We start from the raw sequence: 14897 nt of genomic DNA, 5'->3' as shown, positions 1-14897 counted from the left end.
TGAGTTGAGTCCATGACATCATTGCATAATGAGTAATTGTGTATGTGCTACTAATGTATGTATGACTTGAGTTGTGCTTGATTAATGTGTGCTTTGTGTTATGCTTTGTTATGATTTGTGTGTGTGTTGCCTGACCATTATTTTTACACCTTAACCTGAGTGAGATATTTCTCATTCCCCTGTTTGTTCTATGTATGTCTTCTACTGTGTTACAGATAACCATCAATATGAGGATGTTAGTGATGAAGCTTAGGCTTCAGTTGGGTGTGTTCTAATAGGATATGTGACTTCAGAGCGTAATTAAGACTAGTTTAGGATGTTATTTTCATTGAACTATTTTAAAAATCTCAATTTCTTTCCTTTGTAATTGCTGCATTGAAGATATTGTTTATGAGTTTATGAATTTGAATCCTTGCATAAAATATTTGAGATTATAGTTTTATTTATGAAAGATTTTAATTATTCCTATTTATTGTGTAATTATGAATGTGGAGTAGAGGGTGTCACACTTCAAATGGCATTAGTATCTTTACAGTTAAGCACAAACGAGAAAAAACCTGCTACCACTCTCTCCAGGATTTGAAACGGAGGCCTCCACTCAACTCTTGCTTGCAAGTTCCTTTCTTTCTCTTGCTACAATTTTCAAGGATCAGAAAAGGTTGAAGCATAGAGAAAACCATATAAAGCTACATCCAGCTCATAACCAATGTTTTAAAACCCGGACCGACCCGGCCGGTCGGACCGGTTGGACCGGGAACCGGTGGTCCAACCGGTCTGGTCCAACCGGTCCGAATCTGAAGTTGGATCGGTTATGCAGTCGACCCGTTTTAAACTGGATTGAACCGATCAATTTTTCGGTTCAACCGGTGAACCGGTGGGTCAGACCGGTTCAACCACTTTTTTTTTTTTTTAAGGGACCATAAATTACAAAAATAATAATGAAAATTGAATCTCTTAATGAAAAAGCAAGGAGTCTTATTAAATATAACAATGACTACTTGTTCTAATATATTTGTTTGCAATATATACAACTTAAATAACTTTTATAGTATATTATTAATTTTAAATTATATATTTAATGATGCAATATCTATGTAAATATTACATATATTATTTTCTGATATTAATTGCAAGCATATTATATATGTACATATTATTTATATTTTTAATTTGTATTAATATACCGTTTAACATGTAATTTTTTTATGTATTTTTTTGCAAAATAAAAATAAAAATAATTTTAAATAAGATAGAAAAATTGAAATTTAAAATAAGATATGAATTTATTAAAATTTATAAGTATAAAATATATTTAATATGAATACTTTTTAATAAAAATAAATAAAAATCGAGTCATGCGGTTCAACTAGTGACCCACCGGTTCAACCTTTGACCCACTGACCCAGTACCTTAACCGGTTCGATGACCGGTCCAGTTTTTAAAACTATGCTCATAACTCATAAGTCACACAAATATTATATTTATCTTCAAATATATTTTTGTGATCAAAACTCGTGCACGTTATTACATCCCTTAAAATTAACTTTTAAATAAAATTTAAAAGAAAATTTTCAATAATTTAAGATTATTATGCTTAATTAATATACAATACAACTAGATTAATAATTTTTTTAATATAACTCTTTTTCACTAAACTATTTTATTTAAATAATACATCAAGGTGTGACTCTAAATCAAACAATTGAACCTAAATCCATTATTAAAGAACACAAATACGAAAATAACAATTTTCAGTAATTAGATTAATAATTTAAGATATAAGTACTTTAACCCTAAAAATCTTCTTCATGCTTTTTCTCTTTCCTTACATACTTCACTTATACTTGGCCAAAGAGTTTTGAACCCTTGTACCAAATTAAACAAAGGTGGAATACATATGAAATGGTAAAGAAACGCAAACAAGCAATCATGAAGATGGAGTAAAATAATTGCCCGATGTGCTAATATGCTAATTTATGACTTCCTATCTATTTAAATTAGTATACTTCTCTTTTGGTAAAAACAAAATTCGCATTTACAACTTACAAAAAGATTCACTAGAAGTGCCTATTATAGTTGGGCATTTTGTCTAGATTGGTTACTGTAATTTAGAACTATTTAATATCATATATTTGAAGCACCTTCAGGGTGCATGAAATTTCATCCTTCTGCATGCAAACAAAAATAGGGATTTCTCTTTGTAAAAAGATAACCTTCAAGAGGGAAAACCAAACCCTCACTTAGCTCTCCCTCTTTTCCTTTCCCTCCTTGGTGTTGCACGTCTCTGATTTGCACTTTCACGTCCAACCTTTTTGGTTCTACCAAAAGCCTTCTTGATAGGTAAGGATTCTACTGAATGTGGAGAATTCACTTTGGTAGCATTCTTAGCTCTAAGCGAGACCCTTTCAGAAGAGCTTTTGCCATCAGCTACCTTTGCAACAATCTTGCGGTTACCGGGGCGCATGCTTCTGACTTTCACTGAAGGATCATGCACAGGTGATGTGCTGGTGCTGGTGCTGGAGCTGATGCTGATGCTGATGCTAGAGGTGTTGGCAAGGGTGACACTGCTGCCCAAACACTTGAGTTTCTCCCTCGATGCTTTGATGACAAGGTCTCTAATTTGTATAGCAGTTTTGTACTCACGAGTGATCTTGGAGTAGAATGATATGGCATTGTTGGTCAGTAGTAGTAAGTCTCTGAAAAGTTCCATCACTGACTTGATTGTTTGGTTGCTTATTCTTGACCTTATAGTGTCAAAGTCCATGTGCTGCCGGATCATTCTCTTGTATCTTCCTCGCTTCTGTTATAAACGAAAAAAAAAAATGGTTCATATCGAATCATATCACTGCCTATTCATCTTGTATCTTCCACTTTATTAAGCATATAACTATTTTATGTTTCTTTTTCTCTGCCACTCCTATTCTTACATAACAAGCACTCACAAAAAAAATACCGAACACCACAAATACATTAGTCTATAAAAATCATGTGCATGTGCATCTAAGGAACTAGTGGATCTATCATTAAAAGCATTACATGGTGTGAGAAGTTAAAAGCCATAGAATGGGATCTCTTAAGTTACTCATACCTGGCTATCAAGTCTACGACAGAAGGCAGAAGAACCTCTAACCACCATAACAGAATCTAAGATCTCCATCAAATCCATTATTCCATCCTTTTTCAAGTTTTCATTCTCCTTATTCATACCAGAAGGTTTGACAATCTCACCACAATTGCTGATAGAACTTTCTTTACACACATCAGCTGAAAGATCACTTTCTTTTACACTCACTTCATTAAAATTCCTTCCATAATCCTTCCTCTTTCTCTTCCCACTCCATTTTTTCAGACCATCTTCCTGTCCTTCATATACAGTGTGAGCAGGCTTATCTACATTCAAAACTTTCTCCTGCTCGGTAGACCCTGAAACTTGAGGCTTGGTCTCCATTTCTTCACAAGACATTGTTGGAACCAGGTTGCCATGAGACCAGTTTGTCTCAGTTTCATGTGTGAAACTCCCGGCATCCTTTGACACCTCTTTTGCAGAAGATTTGGCTCTATCCAATCTCTGAGATGGAACTTGTAATTCTTGTTCAGCTGAACCATCGTTGACGCGGCAATCACCGGTTTTCTCATTCCCCTCAGCCTCAAGGGATTCAAGCTTCGATTCAAGGGACCTGAAACAAAGATATTAAGTACAACTATACTCAAAATGCTGGTAATCAAAACTATGACAAGTGATTTCCATACTAGCTATCGTGGTCAGAATTTCACCATTGGAGCGTAGTAAGTAGTAACTAGTATGTGCAAGCTAAACTGTGAGATTTTTTGGACATTTCAGCTAACAAAAAGCTTGAAGAAATTGATGCTTTGTTTAAGAATATTACTTTGCTGTCAAACTAAATCTTAGCATACAGAGAAATATGGACATGCAACTAACCCAATTAAACCTTCAGATTGCTCCAAATCTTTCTTAAGCTCTGCCATTCTTTTCTTCCTAAGCTCCTCAAACAAATCCCTGAGAATGTCATGTTACCATAATACAATGAGATATAACACAACTTCTATGTCATTTTCAGAGTGCATTTCATAAGATCTAAAGCTAGATATGGATATATTACCATATTGAGAAAATTCAAATTAAGAGAGAAAAGAAACAGTCATACTTACGTGCACCCGGAATACTGCTCTCGCAACTCTTCATATTTGGCTTTACAGACCTACAAAGAGAAATATATTTATCAAAATGAAAGTTCATCAAATGATTTTTCAATTTTTGAGGTGCAAGTTTTACAACCAAAAATATTATTACCCATAAAGTTCCACTACCAAATCATTATTATTATTATTATTATTATTATTATCATAATTATTGAAACTCAGTATCAACATAATTTGGTAGGGGGCGCGCAAAAGAGGAGCTAAACGTAGATGGGTCCACGAATTCAAACTTCCCATTTGAAAATAAATGAAAAGCTATAATCACATACCCTAATTATACAGCTTCTAGGACCAGTAGTACTCTTGAATCAACGCATGCTAAAGCCAACAAAACCACCTAATGGTTCATTTCATTATTTTTAATACTTAAATAAACCAGAATTCCGTAACCCTCAGGACATTTTTTTCTTCTTTATGCATTGGAATTACAAAGATGACACGGAAATTTTGAACCTTAGAATTTGTACATTCAATCTAAGAATATAAGATCTAATTATCTATTTCACCTTAATTAAAAAAAGTTGATTATTTTTCTTTTTAGTTTAATAAAGAAATATAACTCTTTCTCAGCACTCAGCCCATAGGAGTAGAGTAAAATTTATTCTAAGTTTATATAATTTTTTTAAAATTACATGTAACATTAATGTGATACTAATTTTACTGAGAATTCGTTAAATTAAAAGAAATCACATTAATTAAAAATATTTATGTGTAAAATAAATTAATGCAATAGATACCTTTAACTTGTTCTTATAAAAAGAGTAAATTTTTTGGTGAAAATATAAAAAAGACTAATCTATGACTTTTAATTTGCAACTTATGATAGGAGTATTTTTCGCAAAAATGGGCACGCTTTTCAGGATTTGTATGTGGCATGCTGGTCCTAGTTAGCATAGTTACGAAAGAGAGATTTGGCCATTATGAAATGCCAATTAATGTCACCGAACAAATTGAGCAATAGGGTTTGCGCCAACTCCATCACCATAATATATGCAAGTGGTGATTGATGTAAGCAGCGTAACAAATTCGATAAAGGGATGCACCTATGACAAACAAAACAATTGTCACGTGAATGCCACGCAAAACACGTTACTTTTCCTACCAAAATCCAACACACACCACAGATTTTTGCTTTCACTTAATACTTTGGCGTCACAAACGCGGATTTCGAATTCGGACACGCACATATAAGGCCCTAGTCCAAACACCCCGTTGACTACAAAGCATACTAAAATAAACCCCTTTTATTTTATTTAAACTAAGGAAAAAGTGACACTTATTTTTTTCTATAAATTTTGTTTAAAATAATAAAAAATTAAAATTAAAATAAATAGAGATTTCTACCTAATGTATAATTATAAATAATAAAAAATTAAAATAATCTTAAAAATATAAAGATAAAATAATTATCAAATAAGTCGATAGGTATTATTGATAAAATGGATAATTAATTTTTTTTATACAATTTTTTTTGGTTAAATTTCATATTACAGAAAAAAAAATTTTAGTTCGTTCCTAGAGTATTTACATTACCGCTGATAGCAGTGATTAATTTCCTTGTTACATTAGAGGCACCTCAAAGGATGAGATAGTTGGCCCCAAGATTTAACGCGGCTACATACACAAGACAGGATTCAAACTCCTAACTTTATTTAAAGTTGGATTAACCCTTACTGCTGAACCACACGCTTAGGATCATACTAGAGAAATATACCATGAAAAAATAATTAATATATAATAAAAATATATAAATGTCTAAAAATGCTGAAATAAAAAAATCCGTTATATACAACAGATAGTATTATTATTTAAATTTAACCAAACTTTACAGAAAGTATAATTGATAATCATTTGCGAGGCAATTAAATTAGGTCAATTAGTGAACTTTATAATGACTCGTAACTGTTTAAAAACTGAAGCAAAACTAAATGACACGTAATAAATAGTTTAATGTCAGAGAGAATTAAAAAAATATAACAGGTTTAATTATTTTTTACCTCTATAATTTTAGACTTTGCAGTTAAAAAAAGTTTATTTTCGTTTCACATATATTATTTTTATTTTTTAAGTATCTTTATTATTATAAAGATTAAAAACTAAAATTTATAAAATTAAAAGGAATAAAAATGTAGTGTTAATTAGTTAAGTGATACCTAAGATTATACAAGGTTAATTAAATAAAAATAAAAATAAAATGGATATGGTTTAAGAAACAAACCTCGGGTGTGAAATTGCATGGCGAAAGGGTTCGGGTTTTGAGTTCCGCCGCGACGACGGTCCAATCTTGGATTCCGTGCCTGAGAACAGCTCCACCAAGGAGAAGCTCCTCCCAGGTGCTCCACGTTATCACTCCCATCGCGGTACACGTGTACGCCCCCGATTAAAACAGACGCGACTAACTTTTTCAAGTTCCTAATCCTACGCTCCCGGCTCACGTTAGCAAACACGGCCCTCGTAAAAAAAAACGCTACTCCCTCCGACTAACACAGACAACAGAAATGGAACCAAAATGCGAGGAAACATCTTTGGCGGTGTCAGAAAAGCACTTTTGGCGAGGAGGGAAAGCAGTGATACAAAAAATCAAAGGTGTGTTTGGGGTTTTGGTTTTTGGTTTGTTTTGTGAGAAATAAAAATAAAAATAATTAAATGTTGGACTTGTAACTTGGAAGGTGGGTTGAGAGAAGGTGGAAGTTGAAGTAAAATGAAAAAGCAAAAAGAAAAACAAAAACAAAAACAAATAAAATAAAATGAGAGGAGACAACAACAACGGACGACGACAATCGGGAATGTCGTGTAGACTTGTATTTTCAATTTCTCAACTATGCGTCTTTCGGTCTTATATATTTGGGGAATTTTCTGTGAAATACCCCTTTTACCCTTCTCAACATTTTAGTTTTTTCTCTCACATTTTTTATTGATTTTTGCCGTTTATCTTGAGATTGCGCGCTTTTGCCCAGAGGGAAGTGTGGATGTCTGAAATTTGAATTTCCTTGATTGAATAATGACAAATTTGTGGTCTTTGTTGTAATTATGGTTTTTAATATATTAAATTTATTTTTAATTTTTTTAATTATATTATTAGTACAAAATATTCATCAAAAAATTTTGTTAATCATTTTAATGAGATATCCTTTTTCAACTATGTTTTTTTCATACACAAGATTTAAATTTAAAATCTTATTTAAATAGATTGAGTTTAATAGTACTCAAACCAATAATTAATTGATTTTATTATTTTTGTTTGATAAGTATGACTAACATTATATTTTATTTATAAAGAAAATTAAATAAAAAAGTAAATATATTTAATGTTTTCAAAATATCAAATTCATTTAATACTTATAATAAATTTATTTGATAAATATTAAATGTTTTATATTTTCAAAATATTAAATATATTGACTTTTTATTTAATATTTTCTTCAAAAAAAATGATAGGATAATTTATAAAAAAAATATATAACGTTATCTAATTTGTTATCATGGTTTACATCAAACACTATATATACCAAATTAAACACCGTTGAATTTTGTTTAAACATTAAGTGAATAGTGAAACTTAATATGAAGATCCTCAACATATTATTAACTATATATCTTGTAGTTACTATGTTAACTCTTATCTACCATTTTCACTCATAAAAAATATTATATATGATCAATTAGGACTGAAAATAAGTGAAGTTGAGCTAAGTTCGATTCAATTTGACATAACTTAATGATATTTGACTTAGTTTGAAACTTGACTTGACTCAAGTTTGAATGAGCATTTTTTTCAACTTAAATTTGACTCAATTCAACCTCATTAGCTACTTATTAACTCAAATCACATGAATCGAGAGTCAAAAATTTTAATCCTATACATTTTAATTTATTAATAAATTTTAGATAAAATAATTATTTATTAAAAAAACATAACTTATTATATTAACTTTATAAAAGCACAATATATGACTAAAAAAATATAATTATATCAAAAGTCTGTATAAATAGAAATTATTACTTTGCTTAAAATAACATAAAATATAGTTCATAACCATAAAATTATAAGGTGTCCATTTTTTTTTATGAATATTGAGTTATAACTGAATTTTCTAAATTCTTTCAAATTTTATAAATTAAAATTAAATAGAAAGTCAATTATATAAAATATATATTTATATGTCGAGTCAATTATGAATCAAATAAATTGAATTATACTAAATTCAAGTTTGATTTATTTATTTATCGAGTTCAAATTTTAATTCAAGTTTAATTGAGTTTCAAATATCTTTTAATTAATTTAGTACATTGTCTTTACTGGGATTAATGTTTATCATATTCTTATCATATCTTATTCTAACATCATATCATATTTTGAACACCAAACAAATCCTTAAAGTATATTTCCCTTTTTATTTGCACCATATAGGATTTTTTTCCATGACACGTATTGGAGCACATGAGTAAATGATATTTATACAACACTAATGAAAAACAGGCATTATATGCTTCTCTCATTTAAAAGAAATAAATAAAACAAAAAAATAGGTAATTATTTAAAACGTGTACCTCTAATTTTTTGTTTAAAATTATAGAATTAGATAGTTATTTGAAAGGTATGGACTGTCTGTAACTTAGGATTTACAAAAGAAGAAAAAAATAGTAATTTAAGAGTTATAAATTTTAGGAATAATTTTGGATATAAAATGTATAAACAGGAGATATCACTTTTATTATAGACCAGTAAGAGAGATAATATATATATATATATATATATATATATATATATATATATATATATATATATATAACACAAATGATTATCTTGTGCAAAAGTATTTTTAAGAATTTTTTTATTTGAGAAATTTTTTTTAGAGATTTTTTTAACTCAATATCTAATTTAGTTATTTATTTATTTATTATCATTATTTATTAATTAAATTTTAATATCTTAAAAATAAATTATCAATAAATAAAAATAATCTTATTTTATAATGTGAATTATTTATGATAAATTTAAAATATAATTTGTATTTAAAAATATCTATTTATTCTAATTTTAAATATAATATTTGTTTATATACGACTTATTTTAAGTTTTAGTTGTATATAATAAAATAAAATAAAATACTAATTATTTAAAAAACCAAAAAATAATGAAATGAGGGATTAATTAAAGATTTACAAGAAGTAATAAAATAAAATAGAACTTAAATAAAAAACAGAGATAGAGAAAAAAAAATAATAATAATGGAAGAGAGTGGATAAAAATAAAATGGTCCAAACATTTGTATACTTTAATATATTATTATAAGTTATGTTCTTAATCGTATGTTTATTATGAAATGTTTTGTAAATCCTTAAATAAAACTCTAGTAAAATTACTCTTGAAAAATAATGGATTGTTTTTTTTATAAAAATTATAAAGTTGTAGTAAATAAAAGGTATATATTTCTCTTTTTTTTTACGTTAAAATACCTTTTTAAGTTTTTGTTACAAATAATAGTTAAAAAAATTTGAAAATTGTTTTACCATAATTTCATTTTGTTTTGACATCACACGATGAGGATTTCATTTCCCATAATAGCTTTAAAAAATGCTTATTTGATTTATTTTAGTTTAATTTAATTGTCTAATTTTTTTATTAATTTTATGAAAATAAATAAATTAAAAAATCAAATAATTATTTTTTTAAAAGGTTATTTCATGCCTGAGACATACATATATACTTGTGCATGTACATATACATGTATACAGCCACAGATCCAAAAATTATAGATAGTGGGTAACACTTATTAATATATTTGTAGTATTAAAAATTTTACATATAACTTTTAGAAGTATAAATATATATTATAATTATTTTTTTACAAACTTTTATATCTACGATTACAATTAAAGATGAAAATAAACTATGTCAGACTAAATTATATTATAATTAGTAGATTTGGACCCAACCTTTTTTAGAAATACATATTCTAAGTATGACTTATTTATCTGTCAAAAACATTTTTTAAATGTTTGGTTATAACTACAATCTTAAAGACATATTTTATAATAATTTAACACTAATAAAAATATAAAAATAAATATGTTAAATTTTATAAAATTCAAATTCAAATTATTTATGATATAAACATGTTTTTAATATCTAATATGAAGTTTTAGACAAAAATTTATTTTAAAATATATTTTATAATAAAAATTTTAAATAGAACATAAATCTTTCAATATTTTCTATTTTGATTTTTTTTAAATCAACGTATATAAGGGAAACATGTATGCTGTAAATTTTATTTTATCAAAAAATAATTTTTTAATATATTACATTATATATGTGAGCATTATTAATATATATATATATATATATATATATATATATATATTATAATTAAACTTTTTTAAAAAAATTGATTCATTATTAAGGAGTATTTTTTTTATCACATATAAGAATTAATTTTCTTTGAAAGTTTGACAGACATCAAATAAATGAACATTGAAGTTAGATGAGAAACACATAGAATGAGGGGTTGAATATGTGTGTGTGTGAACAAAGGAATTTTAAAAACTTTTTCGCAAACAGACTCTCTTTCGTCCAGTAAAATAATATCAGTGGATGCTGAACAGAAACTACCCAGGATTGGTATAACAATCATTTTGCGTCTGGGAGTTTCATCGTCTGCCTAGAGAAAATACTTCTTAAACGAAAACCGTTCTTTTAGGATAATCAGTTGAACAAGTATGGATTTTGTTTGAAGATAGTTTTAATAGACGATAAGCGTTAGATGAAGTTTTCAGTATATTAAATCAATCAAATAAAAGTGTGACTGAAACATAAAAATATTGCAAGTATTTTTACACTGGTTCACTCAAACTGAGCTACATCCAGTCTCCTTCAAATGAAGGGTTTCACTAGATAATCAATTAAGTATAAGTATTGTTTGTTCCGCTTCTTCAGGCTCGCAGTGAGTATTATAGACCACCCAGGTCACGACCACTCCTGGTCTCAAGTATTCTCAACCACTTCTGGCTCATCAGCTTCACTCGCAGACACTAGTATTCTTAAACCACTTCTGGTTGCTAGAGTATTCTCAACCACTCCTGGTTTGTCAACCTCACTTGCTGACGCTAGTATTCTTTGCTCAGCCACTTCTGGCTCTCAGTGAGTATTATCAACTAACTCCTGACCCGTTGACTTCACTCATCAACGCTAATATTCTTTACTCAGTCACTTCTAGCTCGCAGTAAGTATTCTTTGACATGCCTCTCCAGACTTTACATGTATTCTTTCCCTAGCCTCTTCAGACTTTACAAATATCAACTAAGCAAGTTTGGTTTGAGTGATTAGGTTACTCTCATAGAGAGGATACACGGGTTGATACACTCACTAAGGTTTGCATCCTTAGTTTTTGCAACGATTGAGTGTGGTTTACTCTCACGGAGAGGATACATAAACTTGTTACACTCCCTAAGGTACACGTTCCTAAGTTACACTTATAACTCCTTAGTCTACATAGAGAAATACACTAAGGTACATTTGACTCTATATGCTCTATCTCTGGCTTTGTTGCTATATGGGCTTGATATCACTTTTGTTCGTATTCGAAAAGTCAACCTTTTAAGGTTTAAGGTAGTGATATATATAATCTTGCAGAATCTTCTCGTTGCAAGTGTCCATTGAAGCAGATATAGTCATTTATGACTAGTTTGATCTTCTCATTTAATGCTTAGATCCTTGCATTAAATGTTGCTTCCCGTTCATGGACATTGAGTATATTTTTCTTTGCCTTGTTAGCAGCCGTGTCTGAATTTAGTAGAGACCTAAGAACCTTTTTGTCCTTTTTCGGTCACGTAACTATAAGGCGTTGTCATTTTTTGAAAAAGTAATGTACTTTTTCTGACACATGCATGCTTTTACTTTTGCGTGCGTTTCTTCTTCTTCTTTTCTTCCTTTAATCACGCTATTACGTTAAGAGTACTTATGTGATCGTAGACGATGCTTGAGTAGTCCTTTGAGACTTGATTCTTTAAGTGTTGGCATGACAGTCTTCGTCTGCGTCTGTTAATCTCATGTGTCTCACGTCTTGTTCTTTATCTGAGTATTTGACGTTGATGTTTTGACTTCTTTTATGGTCTGGTCAACATTGTAGATGGACATATTTTGTTTTTGTCTAGAATATCTTTCAAGCTATGCTGTCCTTAGTCTGATGCATGATTGATTTTCCTCTGACTTTTGAAACATGCTTTGTCTAATTTGCGTTTTCGAGTATTTGCACTTGACATTTTTGTGTTTCTGTTGTAGGTTGTCCTTGACACACCTTCGTCTTGATATTAGGCTTTATGATCGTCTGGCACATATTCGTATTCCATCTATTCATCTGTTGACGTTCAGTTTCCTCTATCATTTACTTCATCTGCTATCTGTCTTGAATTGTCTAATCCTTATGATGTGCCTTGCCTCGACTATTCTTCATCTGAATTGATCGTTGGACTTTATCTGAAGGTTTCATGAATTTCTTCTGATGTTCAACCTTCTTTCATCTTGTTCTTGATTTAGTCTTGTTTTGGTGCTTGTTCTGGCCTTTGTTTGATACTTCAAGACTTAGACTTGTGGTAAGCCTTGACTAGCACTTTAACGTTTATCTGGCATTTTGATCAAATTTAGCCTTGCTGCTTGATCAATCGTTATCTGATGTTCTAGTTTTGATTCGTTCTGTGCTTTGTAAATCTTGTATTTAATGCATTTGACCTTGCATTAAATGTTTGCTTGCCAGGTCTGTGCCACGAGAGGTTTTTTATGCAGTTTGTTTACTTATATGTCTGACTTTAATCATGACTTAGATGTGTCTGTACCTCTTCTGGCATTTTGTCTTCGTATCTTCTTCTTATGTGTGTAGATGATATGCACCATTTCTTATTGTTACTTAGCTTAATTTAGACGCTTTTCCATGCTCTTCGTTTGCATCTGAAACTTGAGTTTCCGTCTCTGAACCATTTCTTCGTCTCCTCCTTATCCAACGTATGATATTTGATCTTTGACCTTTGAGTTTCATTTTGATGTTTGTTCAGTACTTGATCATTCTTTTTGGTCTTGATTCAACCTTTCGTTTAATGTAGTCTAGTATAGTTTGAGCGTTCATTTTGCTCTTGATCAGACTTAGTCTTGTATCGTCTGAGGCTTGATCATTTTCCCTCTTGTGTTGGGCTTGGCTTTATTTAATCTCTTCAATTGATGTCCTATAGCTTTTACCCTTTGTCTTAGTTCTAATGTGGTAAGGTTGCACATGCTTCATTTTACCTGTTCATATGTTTATTTGTGTTTTACTGAAACACTAACACATTTGTTAGAAATAGCAATATGTATTATCAATATGTATTATATTTTTCTCATTCAATACCTTGCTAGGATTGCTTCGTCTGACTCATCCAAATTTATATTTTATACATACAATAATTTAAATATATTTTTTATTTTATTAAACGGTAAATTTTATTTTTAATTTTTTTTTATAAAAAAATATGTATGTATCAAATGGTAATGGGAGCAAGTGCCCCCACTACCTTACAAGTGCATCTGTCCCTGCATGTGTATATATATGTGTGTGTGAAGAAATGTTTCACTCATTCTAAGAATAAGTTTATCTAGACTTATTTTACTTAATAACTCATGTTATATATCAAATTTTAACATTCAATCATTAAATTAAAAGTTCTTAATGTATAAATTAACTTTGTAAGTTTTTTAAAAATTTGAAAACTATTTTGATATTACATTTGATTAATTTAAATTAACGGATAATCATAAAAATATTTTATATGTCAATTAGAACTTATATGACGAAGTACTATATAGTTTTCAATTTTTTTTTAAGATTTGCAAACTTAATTATGTATTAAGAATTTATAGTTCAATAGTTGAATCATTAAAATTTGATACAGAACATAAGTTAATAAGTGAAGTAAGTATAAGCATATACACATTATAAATGCATTTTATATTGTTATTCAAAGTTAAAATGCTAATTTTTTTATGATAAATTTGTTAATTTTTAAATAATTATATTAAAAACCATACTTATTTTAATTTCTAATTTGTTGATTGTATAAGTTTTTTTCTTAAATGTATTTTGTTCACTATTATATGATATTGGTAGATGATATTGACATGATGACATGAAACTTTATATAATAAGTGACATTGACACTAACATAACACAATGATGTATTATATGAAAATAAGAAAATAAAAATAAAAATGTGAGAATGTGAAAAATGAAAATTAAACTCCTCACTTTTACCTTTGATAACAACATTTAACCACAAATAATTTTTTAAATATATAAATAAAAGTTAATATATATATATATATTATTTATTGTTAACATTAATAATATCTTGATAAAACTAATTTTGTCATGATATAGCTTTGGAAATATCCAATAAAATTGGAAATATACGGTATAAATTATAATAACTTCAATATTTTTTAATTTCTCAAATTTAGAGTAGATTTATTTTTATTCTCACAAATTTTAAATTAATTTTTTTAGTTCTTGTAATTTCAAAATAAATTTATTTTAGTCTCTTAGGTTACTAATAACATATCTAGTAATGACAAATTACATATTTATGCAGTATTAGTTGGACAATTGGGTTTAATGTGATTTCACCAACAAAGATGCTAGAGTAATAAA

General features: G+C 28.8%; 1 protein-coding gene across 1 annotated transcript; it reads right to left on the bottom strand.

Annotated features, from left to right (window-relative positions):
• Nucleotides 1–1936: 1936 nt before the first annotated feature.
• Nucleotides 1937–7021, bottom strand: LOC109805132 (uncharacterized). The gene is made up of 5 exons (XM_020367119.3): nucleotides 6440–7021; nucleotides 4171–4220; nucleotides 3941–4018; nucleotides 3089–3677; nucleotides 1937–2800 (listed from the first exon to the last, which is right to left on the bottom strand). The coding sequence occupies exons 1-5, from the start codon at nucleotides 6575–6577 to the stop codon at nucleotides 2237–2239; spliced, it is 1419 nt and encodes a 472-aa protein (XP_020222708.1). The 5' UTR covers nucleotides 6578–7021; the 3' UTR covers nucleotides 1937–2236.
• Nucleotides 7022–14897: the final 7876 nt, after the last annotated feature.

The sequence above is a fragment of the Cajanus cajan genome, chromosome 2 (assembly GCF_000230855.2).
Source record: "Cajanus cajan strain Asha chromosome 2, NIPB_CcT2T_4, whole genome shotgun sequence".
NCBI classification, from domain to species: domain Eukaryota; kingdom Viridiplantae; phylum Streptophyta; class Magnoliopsida; order Fabales; family Fabaceae; genus Cajanus; species Cajanus cajan.
Note: the sequence above shows the minus strand (reverse complement) of the source record. Positions and strands in the feature narration are given on the sequence as shown.